This window comes from Callorhinchus milii, unplaced genomic scaffold (genome assembly GCF_018977255.1).
Source record: "Callorhinchus milii isolate IMCB2004 unplaced genomic scaffold, IMCB_Cmil_1.0 Scaffold24, whole genome shotgun sequence".
NCBI classification, from domain to species: Eukaryota; Metazoa; Chordata; class Chondrichthyes; order Chimaeriformes; family Callorhinchidae; genus Callorhinchus; species Callorhinchus milii.
The window spans coordinates 671355-694910 of NW_024704765.1; the positions used below are offsets into that span (position 1 = coordinate 671355).

General features: G+C 45.6%; 1 protein-coding gene across 1 annotated transcript in view; it reads right to left on the reverse strand.

Moving 5' to 3' along the window:
- The window catches only part of vps13d (vacuolar protein sorting 13 homolog D), a 123548-nt gene that overhangs the window by 85720 nt on the left and 14272 nt on the right, over positions 1–23556 (reverse strand). Inside the window, exons 10-24 of the mRNA XM_042343811.1 lie at positions 23049–23150; positions 21762–21978; positions 20889–21071; positions 20034–20164; positions 19257–19332; positions 18926–19090; positions 17401–17531; positions 16127–16259; positions 13117–15360; positions 12054–12211; positions 10285–11322; positions 9202–9292; positions 6248–6374; positions 5149–5329; positions 179–361 (exon numbers count right to left, since the gene is read on the reverse strand). Of these exons, the coding sequence (XP_042199745.1) occupies positions 179–361; positions 5149–5329; positions 6248–6374; positions 9202–9292; positions 10285–11322; positions 12054–12211; positions 13117–15360; positions 16127–16259; positions 17401–17531; positions 18926–19090; positions 19257–19332; positions 20034–20164; positions 20889–21071; positions 21762–21978; positions 23049–23150 (5160 nt within the window). The remainder of the gene's footprint in view (positions 1–178; positions 362–5148; positions 5330–6247; positions 6375–9201; positions 9293–10284; positions 11323–12053; positions 12212–13116; positions 15361–16126; positions 16260–17400; positions 17532–18925; positions 19091–19256; positions 19333–20033; positions 20165–20888; positions 21072–21761; positions 21979–23048; positions 23151–23556) is intronic.

The following is a 23556-nucleotide window of genomic DNA, read 5'->3' on the forward strand; positions in this document are numbered from 1 at the left end:
TGTAAAAATTCCTACATGGTTTGCGGACTGGCACATCCAAAATGTCAATGTAAGAACGAGCAAAAGCAGGTAATGAGAAATGAATTACAGAAGATGATAATAAAAGAAAATTTTAAACAAACAAGGAAATCTCACCAGGAGAGAGAAAGAGCTATGAACCATGGTGATTGTATTGTACCTTGTCTCGCAAGGAGAATGTACCCGGTGATCTGACAAACAAGAACTGGTTCTTCACTTTCAGTTTCCCGAGGTTTGCCACGATCAGCTGATTGGACTTTGAGCTCTCCGGGATCAGGAGAACGGGAGCTCCAGCCTCGATGTCCAGGAGAATTCGGGAGGCTCTCTGAGCCCGATCTCGCACCTAGAATAAGAACATAAGAAACGCTAGATGAAAAAAAGACCAAGGTCCATCTGGTTCGCCTTCCACCTTCCTGGCTGCATATATGTCCTGAACTACCTTTGTCTATATCCCATACTGTTATTTCCTAAAAGAAAACTATCTAATCTGCATTTGAAGGAATTGACATTTCCTGCTTCAACCGGCTCCCTAGGGAGCCTGTTCCACAGGTTTACTATTTGTAAACAAAGGAGAGTTGTCTTAAGGCCCCTCTACATTAGTTGATGAAAAAATACTTGGAAAGTTTATAGCAACTTATACTACAGAAGTACCTCATAGTGCTTCACAGTAATTACTGAAAGTTATAGTGTCTGTTTTCTGTAAGTAAACGTGGCAACCATTTTTCACAAGGCAAGATCCCCCTTAACAGAATGACAACAACTTGCATTTATAGGGGGTATAAATGGGGTAGTGTCTCGGAGCGCTTAACAGAGGCTACTTAATGGCCAATTATTTGGGAGGGTTGTTGGCAGACATCAACAAAAAAACTCCCTTTTCTTTTCAAAAAATGCCAGAGATCTTTAATATCCACCTTAAGAACGGGCAGACAGGATATTGGTTCAACAACAAACTTCTAGAACGTGTAGAGGATAAGATTCTGAAGTGCTTTACAGGGGTGCGTAGATGCCTGAGCAAGCAAGGGTAGCAAGGCTAGGCTGAACAAGAAGCATTTTAAGGAAGGTTTTGAAAGTAGGGAGAAGGGAGGCAGAGGCATTTGGTGAGAGAGCTTCAGAGAGCTGGAGTATAGAGGCTCAGTCACTGATGGTGGAATGGAGGAGCGGGGGGGAGGTACGGAGCAGAGGGAGTGGCAGGAGAACAAGGCTGGAGATGTCGCGGTTAAGGGATGGCACCACGAAGAATGCTTTCACATAGGATCTTGACACAGCACTGTCTCTAAAGCTGGGACTGCCATCCACAATAGCACTGTTCAGCAAATTTTCAGGTCATTAAACTATGAATTCTGTGAACTGTTATCTTTTAGTCTTCACTGCTGCCCTGAAAAACATACGTGCAAGCGACACGCCAGGAAGCAGGTTGCTGGAGCTGTCCGCTTCAATAATAATAATAATAATAATCCTTGCATTTGATATAGCGCTTTTCACGTCGGGAGGACGTCCCAAAGCGCTTCACAGAACATACTGCAAAGTGAATTGACTGTATATTTGTGGGCGAACGCGGCAGCCAATTGCGCACAGCAATGTCCCACAAACAGTCGTAGATTGAAAATGACCAATTAATTATTGTTTTTGGTTTTTGAAGGGATTATTATTAGGCTCTGTGTGGAGTAAGGAAACTTGCCCAAGGTTTCGCCCTCTGCCTGGAATTGAACTCAGGTCTCTCACTTGCAAAGCGAGTGCTCTAACCACTGAGCTACAGGACTCCACAAATGTGATAACGCCTGCCTCTCTACTAATCAGTAGAATTAGCTTCAGCATTCGTTCGAGCCCAGGATCTTTCCACTAAGAACCTTCAGTATCAGATGCCCATAATCCATCACCCACTCAGCACAAAACCACTTGATCTACATTTTTAAATAAAGTAGCTTTACACCTTTATTGTTGTTCTGCAGCCCAGGTGGGGCAGGTAGTGGGTTTCCATTGGGTGACATTCTTTAGAAAATTGTTCCCTTGCTCAGGGTGTGCTGGTGAATGGCTCTTATCAAAGAACCTGCTAAATAAAAAAAATCAAATGTCAGCCTAGCTCAGTCTGTAGCACTCTCACCTCTGAGTGAGAAGGTTCAAATCCCATGTTGGAATTTTTAAGCTCACAGACTAGGCTGACAGTACGGTGCAGGGGGTATGCTGCAGTGTTGAAGATTCTATCCATTGAATGAGTTGTTAAACAGATCCCATCTGTGCCTGGGAATTTCAAAAAGTGAAAGGAATTTCTCATGGCGTCCTGGCCAACTATACGCTAGATAAAAATTGATCATTCACTTCAGCAGCGGGGCACTGCTGTGCACAAATTGACTGCTACGTTCCCTCACAAATACACAGCCGCAGTGCTTCACAGTCAATCCTGTGAGAAGTGCTTTGCAACATTTCAACTAAGTGATAAGTTGCTCCATCAAATGTAAGGATCATCATCATCATCATCATGGAGGTTTGTTCAATTTGAGTGGCAAAAGTAGAAGTGAAGAAGAGGAGGTCAAACGGAGGGTTTTAAATTACTGAAAGGTTAATAGCAACAACACTGAAACAATACCATCAGTTAGTGATCGCTGAGGAGGCAGGGAACTAGGATTAAAAGATCCCGCATTATCTAATACAACTATGAAACTGGCTTAATGGGCTGAATGGCCACATCAAGTTCCTATGTTCCAAATTCACTTTTTGGTAAATCTAGGTGCTGGGTGTAATACACCAATACATTAATCATTAGGATGGTTATTGTTGTGTTGAGTGGCCTATAAGGGTACAGGGAGTCTACTCATTCAACACAAGTGATGAATCCCATCGGTTTCTTATTAGTTTTAATCATAGAATTCCACCCAGATGTGAAACTCCCAGCAACTGTAATGGAAAATTCCACATTGGTGCCACTTGACTGTTGAGTATGAAGTGACCCAGAACAATTTATGGGAGCAGAGACTGAGGCTGGTATGGAACCGAGAACTGACTAATCTCACAGCACAATAAACATTCACATTGCAAAATCACTTGCAGCTGGCAGCCTTCCAGCTTTGGAAGGTTGAGGGGAAACCTGATCAAGGTTCTTGAAATGATGAGGGTTTTGATAAGAGTCAATGAGGAGAATTTCTTTCCATTATTTGGTGAATCAGTGATGGGAGGGCATCAACTTAAAACAATTCACAAAGGAGCAAAAGTGGAGATTTGGAGGATTTCCGTTTGCACAGAGCTGTTACACAAGAGAGCTGTTAGGCTGTGGAATGTGCTGCCAGATGCAATGATGGATGCTGGATCCCTCATAACTTTCAAGAGGGAACAAGAAAGAAATCTGAAAATGAGTCATTTGCGCAGAAGTAGGGAAAAGGGTAGGTAAATTGGATTGAATGGATTGCTCGTTCAAAGAGCAGACCAGACACAATATGTCGAATGGCTTTCTGTGCTGTACATTTCTATGGTTCTATGAAAGTTTTACTGTTAACCATTAATCCTTTGGGAGTGCAGTTTGCTTTGCCAAACTTTATAATATAATCATAATCCTTGCATTTGATATTGTGCCTTATCATAGCGTCAAAGCGCTTCACAGAATATATTGTAAAGTCATGCAACTGTGTGCATTTTGTGGGCAAACGCAGCAGCCAATTTATACACAGCAACGTCTCACAAACAGCCCTGGAATGAGTGACATTAAACTGTAGATGCAACAACAACAAGATTACATTTATATAGCGCCTTTTACGTCGGGAGGACGTCCCAAGGCGCTGGACAGAGTACAGCATTTCAGACCCGAGCTGGGTTCGGGGGGAAGAGGGGTGGCGGATGGCATGGTCGAAGAGGAGGGTCTTGAGGTGGGACTTGAAGGAGGCTAAGGAGGGGAAGAGCCGGAGTGACTGGGGGATGGAATTCCAGAGGTTGGGGGCAGAGTGGCTGAAGGCTCTCCCGCCAATGGTGGGGCAGGTGGGTTGGGGGACGTGGAGCGAGCGGAGGGAATGGGCGGGTTGGTAGGGGGTAAGGAGGTCGCAGAGGTAGGGTGGAGAAAGGCCATGGAGGGTTTGTATGTGAGGACCAGGATCTTGAACTGGATAGGGAGAATATGGAGCCAATGGAGTCGGGCACTCTCATCACAACACATTACACTTGTTTTACGCAATGCAAGTTAGTTGAAGGATTTGAAGTGATTTTACAGATAGAATAAAAAAAACATTTTTGGAGCACAATATAAAAAAATCCCAAGATGCTTTAAGGTAAGTGTAGTGACAGTTTCTGTAGGCACACAGAGCAGCCATTTTGTGCTCGGCAAGGATAACACTAAACAACATGAGGTGAACGACCGATTTATCTGGAGGATTAATGTCCAAAAGATTGCAATTTGTTGTGTTGAAAACACCCGAGAACCTTAGTTTATCTGAAAGACAACCTTGCTATAATTGCAGGCCTCCCACAACACTGCACTAGCATGTCAGCCTTGGCCATGAGCTCAAGTCCAACAATAAGGGGCTTGAATGCACAAACTTCTGACTGCGAGGTGGCAGTGTGACTGACCAGGATATATAAACGCCAAATGGAGATTTCAGGATGGACTCCAGGAAGTATTTTACTCAGAGGCTAATTAACAATTGGATTGTGTTGCCAAGAACAGTGGTTGAAGCCAGGGCACTAGACTTATTTAAAAAGCAGTTTAATGCTGTGATGTAGAGCAGCTATTCTGGAAGAATGAGGTCAGATGGGGCCACAGGGTCTTCACCAGACCTAAACTTATGAAGTTGTTACCCATTGTTCAAGAACAAATGAAAGGACTGAAAAAATAGGTAGTCGGTTTCTGGCTCTCAGATCTCAGCCTTCAGTGGTGGTAACAACAACAATTTGCATTTATATAGTGGCACTCATGCAGGGAAGAGTCCTAGAGTGCTTGATAGTGACGGGGCATGATGCTGAGCTGGGAGCAGGGGGAGGTGACCTTAGGCAAGATTGAACAGGAAGGTCTTCAGGCAATTTGCTGCCGCATTTCGCCCACAAACCATACAGTCAATTCACTTTACAGTGTATCCTTGAGACGTCTCGAAGACGTGATAAGCTGCTACATCAAATGCAAGGATTATTATTATTATAATAAAACAAACTTACCGCTTGTCCCTCGCTGGCAGCTCTCTGCCGTCCCAGCACGTCCTGTAGCTGTGTGAAGTGCTGAATGAAAGCCACCACCTCGGCCTGGAAACGCTGGGTGTGGACATACTGTACTGACGCCATCTGAAGACTCACCCGCACGTCACACTCCCGCTTCAGCTTGGCATCCGCTTTGCCGTACCTGGGTTCAAGTAAAGAACTGCTCTCCATTGCTGAATAACACGCAAAGATCCCTAGATGTCAGACTCCATTTACACCTAGCACAAAGGGAGCTGAATTGAAATTGGATTACAAGTCATAGTTATAGGTCAGTGGTGCAGGATGCATTCACTAGGATTTTACTAGGGACAAGGGCTTTAATTAAGAAGACTGAAGGAGATGGGTCCTATTTTTAAACAAGAGTTGAGAGAGTAAGGGGTGGCGTGATAGGGGTGCTCAAGGTAGGCTCAGTACAGTCAGATCCCACGATAAAGCTTTATGACGTTATACTGTGAGAGCTGCAGACACGTAGCTAGCCTTTCACTGACAGTTAATGGAAAACTGGCTTATAACTAAACACACAGGCCCTTAGGCAGGATTGCCTCATTCCGAACCAACCTGGCCTTTTTATTAATAATAATCCTTGAATGTGATATAGCACTTTTCATGTCTTCAAGACGTCTCAAAGCGCTTCACAGAAATATACTGTAAAGTGAATTGACTGCATTTTTGTGGCCGAAATGCAGAAGCCAATTGCGCACAGCAGCGTCCCACAAACAGTGGTGGATTGAGTGACCAAATTATTATTCTTTTTTTCTTGAGCGATTATTATTAGGTGTGCGGAGTAAGGAAACTTGCCCAAGGTTTCACCCTGCTGGGAATTGAACCCAGGTCTCTCGCTTGTGAAGCGAGCGCTCTAACCACTGAGCTAAAGAAAAGAATGAGACAAAACTCCTTTTCACGAATGGGAGTGCGCCTTCCACTTGTCTTTGTAATTTTTTTAGTTTCCATTGAAAAAGAGATGCTCAACCATCATAGTTTTTCCATCCTTTCCACTGCAGGGAACCTGGGCAGGAAGTCACTGGGTGACATTGTAATCCTGGAAGTACTAAATACGCACTTGTAAATGTCAAACACGAGAGCCTCCTTGCCGCTGGTGGTGAAGCGTTCTCTGTACAGCTCGCCATGAGGGGTCAGGTCACTGAGTGAAAGGCTCCCCAGGCTTCCCTGCAGGGCAAAGTCCCCATCTGTAGAACAAGGAGACAGTTCAATCACAATCAGCACAAACACACAGGGAGACGGTAAGTTTGTGTAATATCAGTAATTAATTCCAGACATTGGGACATTGAGCTCAGATGTTGACGCACCAGCACAGTGCTGGGGGGAGCACTGCATTGTCAGAGATGCCGTCCTTCGCATGAGACGTTAAACCAACGTCCTATCTGCCTGTCCAGGTGGTCACGAAAGATCCCATGGCACTATTTGGAAAGAGAAGGAATCTTCTCGCAGTATTCTGGCCAACAATCCTTCAAAAACTAGTCATTCATTTCAGAGCTGTTTGTTGGACCTTGTCCATAAAATACCTATAAATACACAATCATTACATCTGACAGCAATTGCCTGTGAAGATCCTTGAAACCACAAGTTGCATTTCCAAAGCCTTTCATATTGGGAGGATGTCCCAAGGCAATGAGAGGATTGTGGCTTGGGAGACCTTTCGATATTACAGGTGACATATCAATTATAGGGATCATTATCATAATCTTCAATCAGCCTATTTGAATGGCATGAATTCCCATTATTGTGTGACTTTTTAGTATCCATTCTCTCTACTTCTGTGAGGGTAAAGGTTTTACAAGCTTTCCTCCGTGTCTCCTGCCCCAGTACAGAATCTGCATTTTAATCTGCATCTCGCTTTATATTATCTAATCCTTTTCTCAGGCAGACACGTATCCAAATACCATTTGAAAGGGTTCATTGATGGGAGCACGGACAGCTTGGCAGATTGTGTGTTGCCACATATTCTCTGCAAGGAAAAAAAAGCTTCTAATCTCAAGATCTGCTCAAAGCTTAATCATTTAAACCTGTGCTCTCCAGTTGTGCTCCAATAGTTTGTCAAATATCCTTCTGCATCTACAGAATCTCCTGCATTCCCTCCAGTACTCCCCCACCAGCCCCTGAATTCTGTAATGTAATGAGTAAACTCTATGATCCTTTCGCAAGTGTGGACATGCTGGGTCTAATGGATAGTGTTTGAGCTGCACATGGGAGATATTTTTATAAATTATACAAACAATTCTCGTTATAATATTAATAATCCTTGTATTTGATATAGAGCCTTATCACATCTTCAAGACGTCTCAAAGCGCTTCACAGAACATACTGTGAAGTGAATTGTCTGTATACTACGGCCGAAACGTCCACAAAACACTTAGTTCCAGTTCTTATCCACCCTGGATATGTTGCTCATTTACAGTTTAACAATTCAATAACCTTAGAATAAAGGCAAAACGATGCAACCCACTCACATCGGGAGAAGAAATTCTAGCAGGCCTCTAGCGACCCCTAGTGGCATAATTCAATGAGCCTTTTTACATGAAAATAACCATTGCATTTGAAAATCAGGTCATCAAAACATCTCCAAATGCTTGATAGGATCCACAGTAAAGGAATTAAGTTAGAGTAATATCAGCCCGCACGGGTACATTAACCCAACATTTAAATTCACTCGGAAGCAAAGAGGGAATGACAAAGACACAGTTCAGAAGGCCAATCAGGTTGAGGTACGCTACAAGCTTCGACACATTGGCTTTGGCAATTTCATTTGTCTTTTTGTGCAGCACCAGAGACAGTAAAGGGAAGTAATTGTATATTTGTAGATGCACACCTACTATCTGTCCCACACAAAGCCACAAAATGAATAATCAATTTTAGACGGGGGACTATCAGCCAAATTGTCGCTAAAAACCTGCTTCCCATTCCAAACCATGGGATCTTTAACATCCACCTAAACAGGCAGACAGGACGGTGGGGGTGCTGGCTATTTGGTATGGTAAGTGCCCCCCGCTGCCCGAGAGCCTCGTGAAAATAGCTGTCATTGACGGGGTCCCCAGGAATCGAGTGACACACACACTTACCCTTGGCACAGTCGTCACATCGGCATTATAGGCACTTACGCCCAGGTCCAAATGGGGCAGTCTGGCCTAGCACAGGCGCAGATGTTGCTACCCCTCTCCCTGCACAGACACGCTCCGCACCGGGACTTGGCACGTGGGGTGATAACCAGGAGCCTGGAGGAGAGGAAAGCTGCTGCCATCGCCGCCAAGAGGATGATAACTGTGCTCGCAATCTGCCGCTGTGCACACCCTCACCGCAAGCCAGGGTTCGGGTAATACCTCTATGGTAGGCGGGGAAGGCATTTGTGCCTTGTTTTATGCTTTCTCGCTGACCCTCACCCCCCCCACCCCACGAATAGATGCCTCCCACCCTTTTCCTATAACAATCCCGAGTTCTTTTGAGGAGTCAGTCTGCCACTTAGCGAGACCTCAGTTTAACATCTCATCAAAGGATGGCCGGGACCTCTGACTATGCAGTGTTTCCCCAGCACTGTAATGAACTGTCAGCCGAGACTGTGAGCTCAAAGTCCTCACGTGGGGCTTGAAACAGCAACCTTCTGACTCAGAGGCGAGAGAGTTACCACTGAGCCAAGCTGACACCAATTTACATCTTCTCAAAGATGCATTTATCTTCACAGCCAGGCCTATCAAGCCTTCTTGCCTATAGGTAATTACACTCAAGAACTTACATTTACACAGTGCCTTTCATTTCAAAGAAATGTCCCAAAGTGTTATGCAGATTGAGATTCATTAGGAATGAACCAAAACGTGCAGTTGATCTGCACCAATGAGATATAATGGTACAACTGTACAAAGCCTCAATGCGAAACAATGACATAAACAGTCAAATTAGTTTGTATTAAGGAAGAATTATGTCAGCCCCGGATGGACACATTAACTCGACATTTAAATTCACTAGGAAGCAAACAGGGAATGAGAGACGCGGATCAAAACTCACCAATCAAGTCCAGGTGCGCGGCAAGCTTGGACACATTGGCTTTGGCAATTTCATTTGTCTTTTTGTTCAGCACCAGAGACAGCGAGTGAACCTGGAGGGAGAGCCATCACATCACTGTACAGCAAGTGTGAGCAAGAACAGGAGTGACATATGAACTACAGTCACCCTGAGCGAACCCCAGGCAATCACACTGAGCAAATTGCTCTAATTATACTCAGCGTGAACAAGCAGCAATGACAAGATCAAACTGTCCTAGCCTCAAATTGACTGGCTTTTTAATAAATTCTAACCTGAGGAAATTGTGGAGTTTGTTGGCACACCAAACACCACCCTTCCCCCCCACAAGCCTCTTTACAACAAGATTACATTTGTATAGCGCCTTTCACGTCAGGAGGACATCCCAAGGCGTTGGACATTTCCTGATGCTCAGAACCTCACTTTGATCATCAGATAAATTTTCTAACCGTGCGATTTTAAAGTCTCCGCTCATAAAACTTAATTACAGCTCTTTGTTTTATACATTCAAAGTTAAGCAAGAAGTCAGTGGCAAAACAACAACAACTTGCATTTGTGTAGTGCCCTTCATGCGGGGCAGTATCTCGGAGCGCTTGACAGTGGCGTTTGATGCCCAACCAGGGAAAGAGGGGAGGTGAAGTAGGCCCATTGGAAGAGGAAGGTCTTCAGAAAGCACAGCCACTAATGGTGGAGGGGAGAGGGCGAGGGGCATGCAGGAGGCTGGAGACAGCTGAGCACAGGTGGTGGCGGGTAGAAGAGTGGGATGTAAGCAGGTGTGAGACATCGGGAGGTGCCAGAGAGTGTGAAGATCTTGAAATCAATCTGCAACAGGCCCTGAAGCCACAGAGACCAAACCTGCACACGGCACTGCAGGTGCATCCTGACCAACCTACACAGCACGAGCATGAGTTTGGGAGAGAGAGAGGCAACAAGATTCACCTAACAGAGCAATGCAGCTCAGCTTGTCATTAGCCCCGTTTATTGCTGCCTGACACTGTGACTTCACGCACACTGGAATAGAATCCAATCACGTTTCACTTTTTTTTAAGAACAAAAAAAGCTTCAAACCTTCAAGTCCAGTTTGGTGTTGCTGGGCTCCTGGCCTGGGGCTGGCAGGACGTGGCTGGCCTCTGACTTGCTGAGTTGGTGCAGCTCCTCAGCGGGCAGCTTCACTGCGTGGTTGTTGGCCGTTGAGCCGATGCCAAAGAAATCGAGGATCATCACCCAGGTCTGCAGAGTGATCAGTACGTCCAGGCAGTTGAAGTCCACGTCCACGTTGCGGTTGATCCTGCCGTAGCGTGAGGCAAATTCTGGGTGCTTCCTGTCCACCAGGAACATGTTGATGTGGACGAGCGAATCGTCAAAGTTGGTTGGGTTGCCGGGGGCCCTGGAGCTCCTCGAGGTGGGGGAAGGTGGCGGGGTTAAGGGGTAATCGTCCTGCTCTTCCTTTGGCTTCCGCCGGGTTGTGGACGTTGGTCTCTGGTAGAACTGGAAGACATTCTGCACCTCCTCTACGTGGGCTGGCAGGGAACGTGGCATCTCTGGGTACCTGGCGTTGGAGGTGGACGGGCAGGACTGTGAGAGGTATTCTTTGTGGGTGAAGCTGGACGCTTTGGGGGCCCCTCGTGACACCATGAGACGCTTGTGTTTAGAGTTGGGGTTCTTTTCCAGCAAGTCCTCCATCAGCAGGGAACGCAAGGCGATCTGAATGGACAGTGTGTGAGGCTGATCTTTACTGAATTCCACTTCAAAGTCCTGGAACACTAAACTAATCAGGCCTTGAGCTCCCAGGGTCAGATCTCCGCACAGCTGCACTTGTAGCTCCGGGATGCAGAAGTTGGCTTGAATCTGGGTGAAGGATCTGGACTCTGGGATTGGGAACGAGTCGACCGGCGTCGATGGGTAACTGACTCGGCCGAAGAGCCCGCTCTCTTTCCACTCCCGCTGGAGGTCCGAGAATTTGGGGCTTCTCAGTGCTGAGGAGGTGCTGAGCGGGTCTGGCGTGGCAGCAGCCGAGCTGTGTGGCATTTTGCTGAGCTCCTCACTGTACGTCAGGTTATCCAATGTCTGCAGCACCTGCTCATAAACGTGCTTTGCAAACGTCACCTGCAAACAACAAAGGGAAAACAAACACAGAGATTATTAAAACTCAAGTGTAGTCAGCGTTTATGAAGACAAATTTAGCAGCCATTTCCTTGAGGCGTGCTGGTGAAAATGGTCGGTGCTGACACTCTCCAGTGCAATGCCCTACCTTAGGGGAACAATTAAGATAGGGAATTGAGCAGTCAGAGGGACCTTGGTTGAATGTATTCTCCGATGGAAAATGCAGTGGCTCCCTGAGTATTGCACTGGAGTGTCAGCACCGATTGAGTATCATCCCCAATGAAGCACTCAGGGAAAGGCCCATTGGCATGCATCGGAAAAATAATAGAACCATCAAAATTCTCAACCATTCAGCCTTTCCTGCCTGGGCCCCTGCTTCCTGTTTTTCTAATTCCTATCTTTAAGTTAATCTAATTTCCCACCTCCTTCCCTCATATCACTTAATATTTTAGGCTGTTTATTTAGTTTCCCATTTGAATGTTTCTATAGCTGCAGGCGATGATGAATTTAAGACCCCAACTTAAAAACAGGGTGTGAAGAAATTCCTTTCAATGTCTCTCCTAATCCTTCTGCTCTACACACACTGCAGACAATGGGGAAATGCAATCCTTTTTGAACAACCTTTTCTCCCGGGCTAAATGACTGCACAAAGCCCAGTGCTGTGCCATGTACCTCCACTTGGGAGCTCTTCTGACCCTGGCCCCAATCTGTAGAACAGAATGTTGTTGCTTCACCTTAAGAGGATTGACGAACTTCCCCTCGATCTTCATTTTACTGGTGGTCTCATAGGAGTCAGGAGAGCTCAGACTTGGGAAGGATAGATGTTGATCCAACTCCAGTGGAATTTTTTCCAAGATAAATTGGATTGTAGTGTTGTTCAGGATGTGAAAGGCTAGAAAATTAACAATGAATAAGTGTTCGTAGCACCTTACAATCATGTCTTCAAATAGCTTTATAGTAATTAATGTAATTTTTGTAGGTAAATGTGGAAGCCACTGTGTGCTCAGCAAGGTCACACAACCATCCATGAAGTGAATGACCAATTGATTTGGAGGATTGTTGGCCAGGACACCGGGAAAACTCCCTTCTCTTTTTGGATTTTGAACGTCCACTTGAACAGGCAGATGGGACCTCAGTTTAACAACAACAACTTTTATATAGCATTTAGATGGCGCCTTTCACATGGAATAGCGTCTCAGAGCGTTTTTTTTTACATATGGTCAGCCGGGAATCTGACACATTCGGAAACTCATCAGCATGCTTAAGAGTATCCAAACCAAGCTGAGAATTCCATGCATCCCAATTACACATGGAAATCCCATAGAGAGATTGTTGGAATGGAACACACACACACTCTCTCTCTCCCTGGAGGGACGTATCCTGCTTACCTAATTCTACAAAATCTAGGCGCAGGTTGGCAAGTGCCAAGGCTTGGGAACCCCAGAGTGTGCGATGGGGTAACTGCTGGAGTCTAACCAGCGAAAAACTATAGGTTGCCATTGATATTGCTGTCTGGCAAGCTTTTTTGCTGCTGGTCTAGCTAGGGCTTTGGCTTGCATGGTTAACAGGAGCTTGCATGGTTAACATGACTCCCTGTCCTCAGTGGCTGATCTGCCCTTCTAGGTCCTGCTGATGAGCCAGACTGGCTGTGGTGTCATCAGCTGGAGTACTGTGGACCCGCAAATTCCCAACATGGGTTGGAATCCACACACCCTTCTCAGACAAAGATGAACTTGGAGAGTGACCGACTGAGCCAAGCTGTCACTAAGTTATCGAATGTTTCCTCTTAGAACTGACCCTGACCCTTGTGTACGGATTCAAAGAAGTCTTGTCGGGTGAAGTGGACCTCCTCCTGGCTGGAGATGCTGGCAGATCCCGAGCCTGGCCGTGACGATTCACTGCCGTCTCCCCTGGAGCCACGGGGCCCACCTAGAGTGCTGCTGTTCAGAGAGTAGAGCTTGATATCTTTGATTTCCACCTGTAGCCGATCCCTTTCAGAGTCGTCCTCACCCGTCACAAAGTTCTGGATGGACGTTCGGCCCAGATGACCCACCAGCAGCTCTGAGCTGCCTGGCCTCCGTGGGATAGCGACCACCGGCGACTCGATGTTGATGTTTAAGATGAGCTTGATTGGTTTCTGCCGCGGGGATTCCATCCCAGAAGTCAGTTCTTCACCGTAATCAAAGGTGAACATCTCCCGGGACCTCCGCGGCAGCTCGAAGAGCATGACCATCTCACTGTACTCTGCTGTCTTGTTCACCAGGACGGTGGAGACTTTGGAAGCCGCGCTCTTCAGCATGTTCTGGAAGTTGTCCTCCAGCTCGTCCATGGACAAGCTGAGCTCCTTCAGGAACTTGGGCGAATGGTTGTAATGCAAAGATGCCATGTGCAGATTCAGCGAGAATTCCTCTTGGGATTTCTCGAGCAGCTTAAAGCTCAGTGCTTCACTGAGATTCCCTTCGCTCTCGGGTCTCATGAAGACAGGCCCAAAGAAACCAAAGTCGCTGACAGTCTCGTAGGCTTGGGTGTTCCCAATGCTCACCACAAAGTGGTTCTTCACATCATCCTGGGTCAAGTCCACCAGCTGGAGGCAGCCGAGAGATCCATTGACCTCGAACCGGCTACCCATAGACACGTTGACCTTGGTGCCGTTGATGCTCGCGGTTGCGATCTTCCGCCCTAATTTCTCACCGCTTGATAACCTCACGGTCCGGAGGAGCAGTACGTTAAGCCGATGGATTTCAACGGCCACCTCAGTGTTCTGATCATAGGTGGACTGAATGGATTCCTTGTCCCCAAAATCCATTTCCGCATCATTCAATAGTGGCTGAGGACTTGCATCCTCTTTCCCCTTGGGAAATGACTTCTGTAGGAAGCCGATGAGTTCCACCATGGTTTCTGGGTTGAGGATGATGTCCAAGTTATTGACCTGCAGGGACATGACCTGCAGAGAACTGTCAAGGTTCATGGAAGGACAGTCGGAGCTCACAAACTGGTATTCCAGTTTGATCAGGACATCTTGGTCCTGAGCAAAAAATACTGAAGGGACCTGTTCACCTGGCAACTGGGAGGATTTGCTCTTATCCGGCGAGATGGTGTTGTTGAGCACCGTATTGAGCAAAGGGAAAGGGGACAGGAGAGGGGAGGCGGGAGACTGCGGCCCGCTATCCCGGAGGCTTCCGGTGGGAACGTCGAAACTCAGGTTCTTGTGGGATGCCATGAGCAGGTCAAAGTCAGAGCCGTACGTCTGGACGGTGTCCACCAGGAGCAGCCCATGTACGGTCAGCGTCACCTCTGTGTCGTAGGGCCTCTTCACAAAGTTGGAGTTGATGCCAAAGACCTTCAGCACCGAGATGTACCGACCGCAGCTCTCCACCCCCAGTTGCATGTAGTTTACTCTGAACTCGGCCAGCAGTAGCTTGGATTCCACCAGCATCTCTCGGGTGTGCTGCTCGAGAGCTATCACGCTCTGAGTCAGGCTCATCCTGGAGTCCAGCAGCTTTCCCTGACGCCCCTCTTTAGTGAAGATCTTTTCTCGCCTCAACGATTGCGGCTCTGCCCAGGTCTGCGGCGTCTCGGCCGTTGTCATCCTGGACAAAAAGTTGCTCAAAGCTACGATTTTGTCTTCGTTTACGTGGATTTTGAGATCGGGCAGAGTCCCCGATAGCATGGCGCTGGGGCGGTTTGGATCTGAGGTGTACATTAATCTCCGTTCTAGTTGCAGCAGCACGTTAAACTTCTCCACAACATGCGTTGGCCCAACCTCGCTATCTTGAGCGTGCTTCCAATTGTCCTTCACTCGCCCGACCATAATCTGCATGTCCATGAAGGATAGCGAGTATTTCTCGTAAAGCTTATTGTTGAGAAAGCGTTCCTGAAGCTGCTCCTCAGTGAAACCTATGCCAACAATGTTGGGAGTCTTGGCGGTGGGCTCGGGGGGAGGCGTGTTGGGTGGTGTGGCGAGCGGGGTCTGGTATTCATCATCACTGAATTCATCTTCTTTCAATGACAGCCTGGTTTTGGCTTTAACTTTGGATTCCTCTGCAAAGAGGACAGGAAGACATGAGGGCCAGATGATTTCATTGTAAGACAATGGGGGAAGATGAATGGGGTGGGAAGGCAGAAAAAAAACTTCCAAAGTTGCTAACATCTGAAAATCTAGGGGTCTTGGCACATGGCTTTTTTGCATTTCTGCTATAGGGTAATTCGGTGTTATGTGCGTGTGGCTATCACCGTGATACTTGTGTAAAGAGATCAAGAAGTTCACTAATGGGTCAACTTGCTCTGACTCCGCCATCTTTCACTAGAAGCGGAGGAATCAGGTGATCTGGTTGAGGTTGGATCTTCCCAGATCCAGAGTCAGGAATACTAGGTGCTTTACGACTTGCCTCTAGAGCCTGGCTTATTATTTAAAAGCTGTGTAAAACAACAGCGACTTGCATTTACATGGTGCCCTTCACACTGCATAACGTTCCTAAGACAGCAACGACACTGGCATGAGCTATTACAACGAAACAACAACAAGATTACATGTGTATAGCGCCTTTCACGTCGGGTGGACGTCCCAAGGCGCTGGACAGAATACAGCATTTCAGACCTGAGCTGGGGTCAGGGGGGAGAGGGAGGAGAAGGGGGGTGGCCAATGGCATGGTTAAAGAGGGTCTTGAGGTGGATTTGAAGGAGGCTAACGAGGGGTGAGGCGGCGTGACTGGGGGATGGATTTCCAGAGCGATATTAAACCATGATCTGCCCTACAGCACTAAAGGAGAAACTAAAGATTTTTGGGAAGAACTTTTAGGGAAATTACCTTGCAAATTTGTCAGCAGTATTCGTCCGAGATCCATGACGACTAGTACAGAATCTGGGGATTTGAAATCGTCTGGGAAGATCACCTGAGGAGCAGAGATGTCCAACTTCATAAGCCAGCGTTTATCCTTCTCCTGTAGGAAGCAAAATTAAAAGTTTACACTATTTGCAGATCTTTGGATCAGATTTTAGATCTTGTACTTGAAACCCTTATGAAAAAGCTGTAGAAAGAAGAAACTCTATTCTTATATCTCACAAAACATCTCAGAGTAATTTATAGTAATTATTACTGTAGGCAAATACAGCAGCCATTTTTCACACACCCAAATTCTACAAACAGCTGTGAGGTAAATGATCAATTTATCTAGAGGATTGTTGGTTGAGAAAAACGTCCTTTCTGTCATGTGATCTCCATTACCCACAAAAGAGCAGATCTTGGTTTAATATTGCTTTCGGATGTTAAGGCTTTAGAGGGGTTACCGAGGTGGCTTATGAGATACCAGTGATGAGGAGTTATAGTTATGAGGACAGATTGGAGAAGTTGGGTTTCTTTTTATTGGATGGGAAAGGTTGAAAGGGGACCCGATAAAGGTGTACAAGATGATAAGGGATTTTGACATGTTAAATAGGGAGAAAGTATTTCTACTGGTACGAGAGTCAGTGATTATGGGACATAAATATAAGAGCAAAAGAAGATTTATTGGATCATGGAACTACGACTAAGCTAGTAGAGGCAGAGTCCATTGTGGGTTTCAAGAGGGAAGTAGACAAGGACATGAAGGACAGAGGCTTGAGAGGGGGTGTGGGGATAGGGCAGGGTAGCGAGATTGAAAGTGCAACTTGCTCGCACAGCTGATACAGACTCAATGGGCTGAATGGCCTCCTTCTACAATTCCCCAGTACAAGCTGGCTCGAAGAATCAGGTCCAGAAGTGAAGGTGTGACCCACAGGCTTCTTTCTGACCCAGAGGGCAGGAAAAGTCTAGCTGAGACCCTACAAGTCTAGGAGATACCAATTTCCATAGATCGGGGATCAAGTATCTACTTTGTTGTAAATGTCAACTGTACAACTTAGGCGTAAAGCAGGTTGGGCCCTCAGCCAATTGGGAGCTCATTACACTAGTTTGCTGTTGCTCTTTACGTAAGCCACTGATGGCCTCTTGTGGATGAAACCTAGTATTTCAATTACTTTCCACCAGAAAATCACACCATATTCTTTTAAGAAAAATGAAAGCGACGCAACACAAGAATTTTACAGAATGGCTGTCAAACTTACAATGAACTCTCCCTCCAGCAACTGGTCAATGGTTTGCCTGATCTCAGCCTTTGTCTGCATTTTCAGTTTGTTGTATTGTCTCCTGGCAGCCTCTGCCACCCGTAGCTCAAGCTCCGACTGATACGCAAAGCCTGTAGTCAGAGAGAGGGACAAATCACTTTAGAATGATGCCATTCATTGCCGGTCACCATGTACACCATTACTTTAAAACTCTTGTTTCCTTACAAATTTCAGACACGAAATACACAGTTAATTCAGGTTAAAGTATGTTCTGTGAAGGACTTTGAGACATCTCGAAGATGTGATAAGACGGCATATCAAATGCAAGGATATTATTATTTTAAATGCAAAAAAACCCAGCAAACACTGCTTTCCCATTCTAGTTGTTCTATTCTATAAATTTCATTTAAATTGATTTAACTGGAGGAACTGTCAGAAGATTATGTTCCCTAACAGCCAGGAAACTTCTTTGCTTTCTGTGTTGTAACATTCAGACAGGCACCCAATACCTGCAAGCTGGATAACTAGCCTCTCGTAAGGGAGAGACAGTAGTACTGTGGAGACAGAGAGAAAATTATATATTAGGTGCCTGCACTGTGTCGGGGATAAGAGATGGGACAGCTATCTAAGGAACTGGCACTGTGTGGCGGAGAGAGAGACAGGACAAATATCTAAGGGAACTGGCACTTTTGGATTTCTGAGGCACTTTAAAGATTTCCAAATTAAGACTTAAGTTCAGAATTTTCCAAATTTCTGCACAATCTTAAATATGAAATCTTAAGGTCTGAGTGAGAGGAATCTGAAGTTTCAGGAAAGCAATTACTGACATCAATAAAGTGTCCTTCATGTAAAGGAAATCGCTCAAAGTATTTCACAGAACGAGATGAATTAGAAAAGTTAACGTTAATGCAGCAACGGCGAAAGCTAAGTTGCCCCAGTAAATGTCCCATCTAGGTTCACATCATTCAGTCACATAAATTCACGTCCATCTGAAATCACAAGACAGATAGATAGAAATTGATACTAACAATCCTTGCATTTGATCTAGTGCCATTTACATCGGGAGAACTCTCAAAAGTACTTCCCTGGAAAGTACACTGTAGCGTGTAGGTGAACGCATCAGCCAATTGGCACACAAACAGCCATCAAGTGAATAATAATTCTTGCATTTGATATAGTGCTTTATCACATCTTTGAGACGTCTCAAAGAGCTTTACAGAATATACTGTGAAATGAATTGACTATATTTTGGGGTGCACAATTTAATTGTTGGCCAGGACACCGGGAGAAATTCCCTTCTCTTTTCAAATAGTGCCATGGGATCTTTGCTGTTCACCTGAATAAGCAGACAGGACGTGAGTTTAGTATCTCAATAAAAGGACAGCACCACTAACAGCACACTCGCATCACTGAATTAGAGTGTGCGACAGACTGTTTGAGTTGACGACTCAATTGAGGAAGGGTTGATTATCTGGAAATAAAGGTCCCTATGAGTTTCTTTCCACTTTCTCTCCCGTCTCCTGACCTGCGGAATGCGCTTTGCCCTTGTAGAAGAAGTCAGCCACCTTCTTGATCGCCTGGGGGTTGTAGATAATATTGAGGGGTCGAGTGCTGACTTCCAGCCTCCTCTCATAATTACTCCGCACTGGATTCTTCTCGTAAATCATTTCGAAGACAGGAGGCATCTTGCCTGGAGAACCAGAAGCCAGAACACAGGACAAGGAAATGAAAGCAATCTAAAATACTTCCTGTACATCCTCGAAACAATTATGACAGGTAACTGAGTAAACAGTAATCAACAAGTGCAAGAGATTTATCTACAAAAGAAATCGAAATGGCCTGACACTATGCCTCACCTGGGTTGGGACTGGGAGTCTCAGCTGAAGCAGTGTGCAGACCCAGGGTTTGTGATAAGCTCCCAGCATCCTTTTCCTTTCAAAACAGAACAGAACATTGCAATATATTTACATACAAATGACATTTCTACAGCACCTTTCACATCCATCTAGAGGATGTCTCAAAGCGCTTGACGTGGCTGACTGGGCACCCGAGGGGAGGGCAGAGACGACGGAAAGCACTAAACCTTGAATGTACAGGACTGAAAAAGACTATTGCAGGCAATCCATCTGGTCAGCCCAGAAGAGAAACAGAAATTTAGGATTCCCGGTCAATCACTCGGAGTGACTTCTTTGAGACGTCTTAATAATAATAATAATCCTTGCATTTGATATAGCGCTTTTCACGTCTTCTAGATGTCTCAAAGCGCTTCACAGAATATACTGTAAAGTGAATTTGTGGGTGAACGCGGCAGCCAATTGCGCATAGCAATGTCCCACAAACAATTGTAATTGAAAATGACCAATTTTATTATTTTTTTTGTTTTGGAGGGATTATTATTAGGCTCTGTGTGGAGTAAGGAAACTTGCCCAAGGTTTCACCCTCTGCCTGGAATTGAACTCAGGTCTCTCACTTGCAAAGCGAGTGCTCTAACCACTGAGCTACAGGACTCCATGAGTCTTAAAGCGCTTCACAGAATATACTGTCAAGTGAATTTACTATATATTTGGGCGAAATGGCAGAAACTATGGTTGATAAATGAATACAGTTGAGCTTTATTGTACATCAGAACTCACCGGCTTGGGAGAGACAAGAACAGGGAATAATGTTCCCTGTGTTGCCAAATCTCGCAGAAACAGACCACCTAGCTGGACTGAGAACAGAGTGGATTCTGTGCGAGGCGAAGACTCCACTCCAATCTTCACTCCTAAACAGAAAAGACTTAAAAATACATTGCAAATACTTCCCCTCAGATTACAATATCCAGTAATATGTTGTGAATCTGCATTTACAAGGCATCAGGCTATTCCTAGTGATTCAATTTTTATTATTACTAATCTTTGCATTTGATATAGCGCCTTATCACGTCTTCAAGACGTTTCAAAGCGCTTCACAGAATATTCTGTAAAATGAATTATCTGTATATTTTGTGAGCGAAACGCGGCAGCCAATTGCGCACACGAGTGTCTCACAAACAGTCATGGATTGAGTGACCAACTTATTATTATTAATTTATTTTTCGAAAGGATTATTAGCACGGAAAAGCGATCTACCAATCAACTAACAACCGGATTCCTACTTACTCCTAGGTAAACAGAGGTATGTGGAATAAGGAAACTTGCCTAACTATGTAGTGTCTTTCATATGAGTTAGCACCTTGGAGCACTGAACAATGGTGGACTTTTTGACACCGATTCTGGCAGAAAGGAGGTAACTATAGGCACGGCCAAACAGGGGACAAGCCAGAGAAATTGAGGCAGGTAGCGCCTTATATTTGGGGTGTAGTGGTAGCAGTTTAATTGAATAATGATGCACTTGTCTTCAAAATACAAAGTATATCCAGTAAAGTGCTTTGAGAGACATCCTCCTGATGTGAAAATCATAGACACTGGGTTATTATGCAAGCATATATCAGCCTCTGGCCAGCTAACCTGAGAACTCCAGTTCCACGAAAGCTGCCTCTTTGACGTCCAGTGTGGTCTCCTTCACGTGTCGAAGGAGACTCACGGTGCCACTCTGCAGCAAGAAGTTCAGCTTAGCAAACACGTGGTCCCTTCTCGTGATTGTGTTCATACTCGATGTGTCAGCCATTGGGTCAAAGATCTCATCAGCAGCTAAAATAAAGCAAACAAAATCCTGTTAATTACTTAATAACACAGAAGAATGTGTGTCTATATAATATAACACAAAACCTTTCAAAGAGCTTCCAGTGTTATTATTGTGCAGGTAGCGATTGCTCTGTCGGCCATTGTGCCCAGCAGTCACACAACAGCTGTGATTGAAATGACCAAAGGTATCTGGAGGATGGTGGGCACGATGACCAAGGGAAAGTCCCTTGTGCAGGCTGAGCGGGCCTCAGTTTACCGCCCTATCCAAAAGAGGCTCAACAATGCGGCGCTCTCTCCCGGACTCAACTGGGAGTTTTAGTCTAGTGTGAATTCAAATTCCAATCTGGTACTTAAATATTTTTCCACTGCACTCTTAAAAGGAAGTCTGCACAATATAAGCACGGAACTACGTGGAGCCAGCTAGCTGACACTTTAGTGTATTACTGAGACTCGATCATTTATTGGACCATTAAACTGAGGTCTCGTCAGCCCCTTTTGGTGGATCAAATATAATTACAATACCATTTGCATTTAAGTTTTTTTCCTTACTACTCACACACTATCTGTTTACCTAGCAGCCACGTTTCGCCCACAAAATATACAGTCAATTCACTTTACAGCGAAGACGTGATAAGGCGCTGTATCAAATGCAAGTATTATTATTATCATTATTAAATAATGTCTCGCTGTACGTACCGAGCACCTCTTCGGGGTTCCACTGCTGCTCTTCGGCTGTGAGGCCCTCAATGGTGATGCCCTCGCCCACCTGCTGAGGGTTGTGGTGATAGCCGTACCACCCACCCCACCCAGGGAACCAGGACTGCAGGTACTTGATCACTCCGCTACGTCTGCCGGCAACTGGGTCTGTGCGAGGGCAAGCCGTCGGCGGGTCTGATACAGGCTCACGCACACTCTGTGGCGCAAAAGAGAATGGGAGCAGGTTGAGATCTTGTGGCTCCCATTTTGTTCCAGCAAAATTAAAGTAGGCTGAAAGTTCCTTATTTATAAAATCACAAAATGAAGAAATCTCCTGGGCCCATTTGGCCTCCACCTGAAACTCTGGAACTTTCTCTCTCAGTCCCTCTGCCTCGCCTCCTCCCTCTCCAATTTCAAATCCCACCTAAAGACCTTCCTTTTTGATCATGCTTACGATCACTTTCAACCTCCTCTCCCCCTGACTCCGCCACTGTCAAGCGCTCCGAGATGCTACCCCACATGAAGGGTGCCATGTAAATGCAACTTGTTGTTGTTGTTGTCTCATCCTTCGAGACGACCATCTCCCCTTTACACCATCAGGTGAATTGGGCGCCCCAGCCTCCACCACCCTTCCTGATGACCCCATTCCAGCCATTAATTACTCTCTATGAAGAAAGACTTCCTTGAGTATATTCTAAAATTGACCTTCACAAGCCTGTGTGCTGTTGTCCTGCTGCCTTGGCGTATCTGCAAGTATTATTCAGGGATGACAGATGGGGGTGGGTGATAATCAAGAGGTGAGGTAGAGACTAACAGGAGAAAGAAACTCGTTCACAAAGTATACTGAAATTTATACTAACAGCTCTCTACTATAGACCTTCATTGACTTCTAATAACCTCGTTCCTGCTACCTGTCTTGTACAACACTACTGGATGCCCTGGGAGATGTCTCTTGTCAAGGCTAAACATTGATAAGACACTGTTGGGAAGTTCATTTTTCAGCGATGCCTCACTCCACATCACTTAGTCTCCAGTTTTATTCCCGTCTGGTCGCATACTGCACATTCCTCTAAACACCAATACTATATTTGCAGATTTTAGGGTCAAGTTTGCTGTCTTGGTGATATTCATCAAATGGGCAGGAGATAGCCGCAGACCCCTGTCCCCTCCCACACCCCCTCTATCCCCGTCCAACACCATTCTCAATGCCTCCAGGATCATTACAAGACATATCACACGGACCCAAAATACGAGCCCCATTTTGTGCAAGAAAGTCCTTGTGCAGACCTCTGCCAGCTCGTCCTGCTTCCTCAAGTGCTCATGAACAATCTCCCGCAGGATCTTCAGCTCCTCCAAAGTCTGCTCGTCCTCGATCCTCTCCAGCTCTTTCTGCAGAGATAGAGAAACAAACCCAAACTCCGTCAGTCAGAGCTGTACGCTGGCGTAAAGGCTCAGCTATGGTTTCTTTCTGAGCTATATTTGGATTTTTTTTTAGGTGTATGATTGCTGGTACAGGATAAACAGAAAATATTTTATTTCTCAGTGCTGTTTCGCTGTTTCCCTTCCCCAGCCTTACCTGAAAAGTACAAACCTGCAACAACTCAACTAATAAAACAAAGCTTTCCAAACTATTCCATTAACAAAACCTTCCAACAACCCCACAGCAAACAGAACTTACATTTGCAGGTTTCAGGTCATTATGCTTTACGGGAATCACCGTCCAGTGTTATGACTGCTTTTGCCAGCAAATAAGGCAGCCATTCTACACACAGCAAGATCCCACAAACAGGCACAG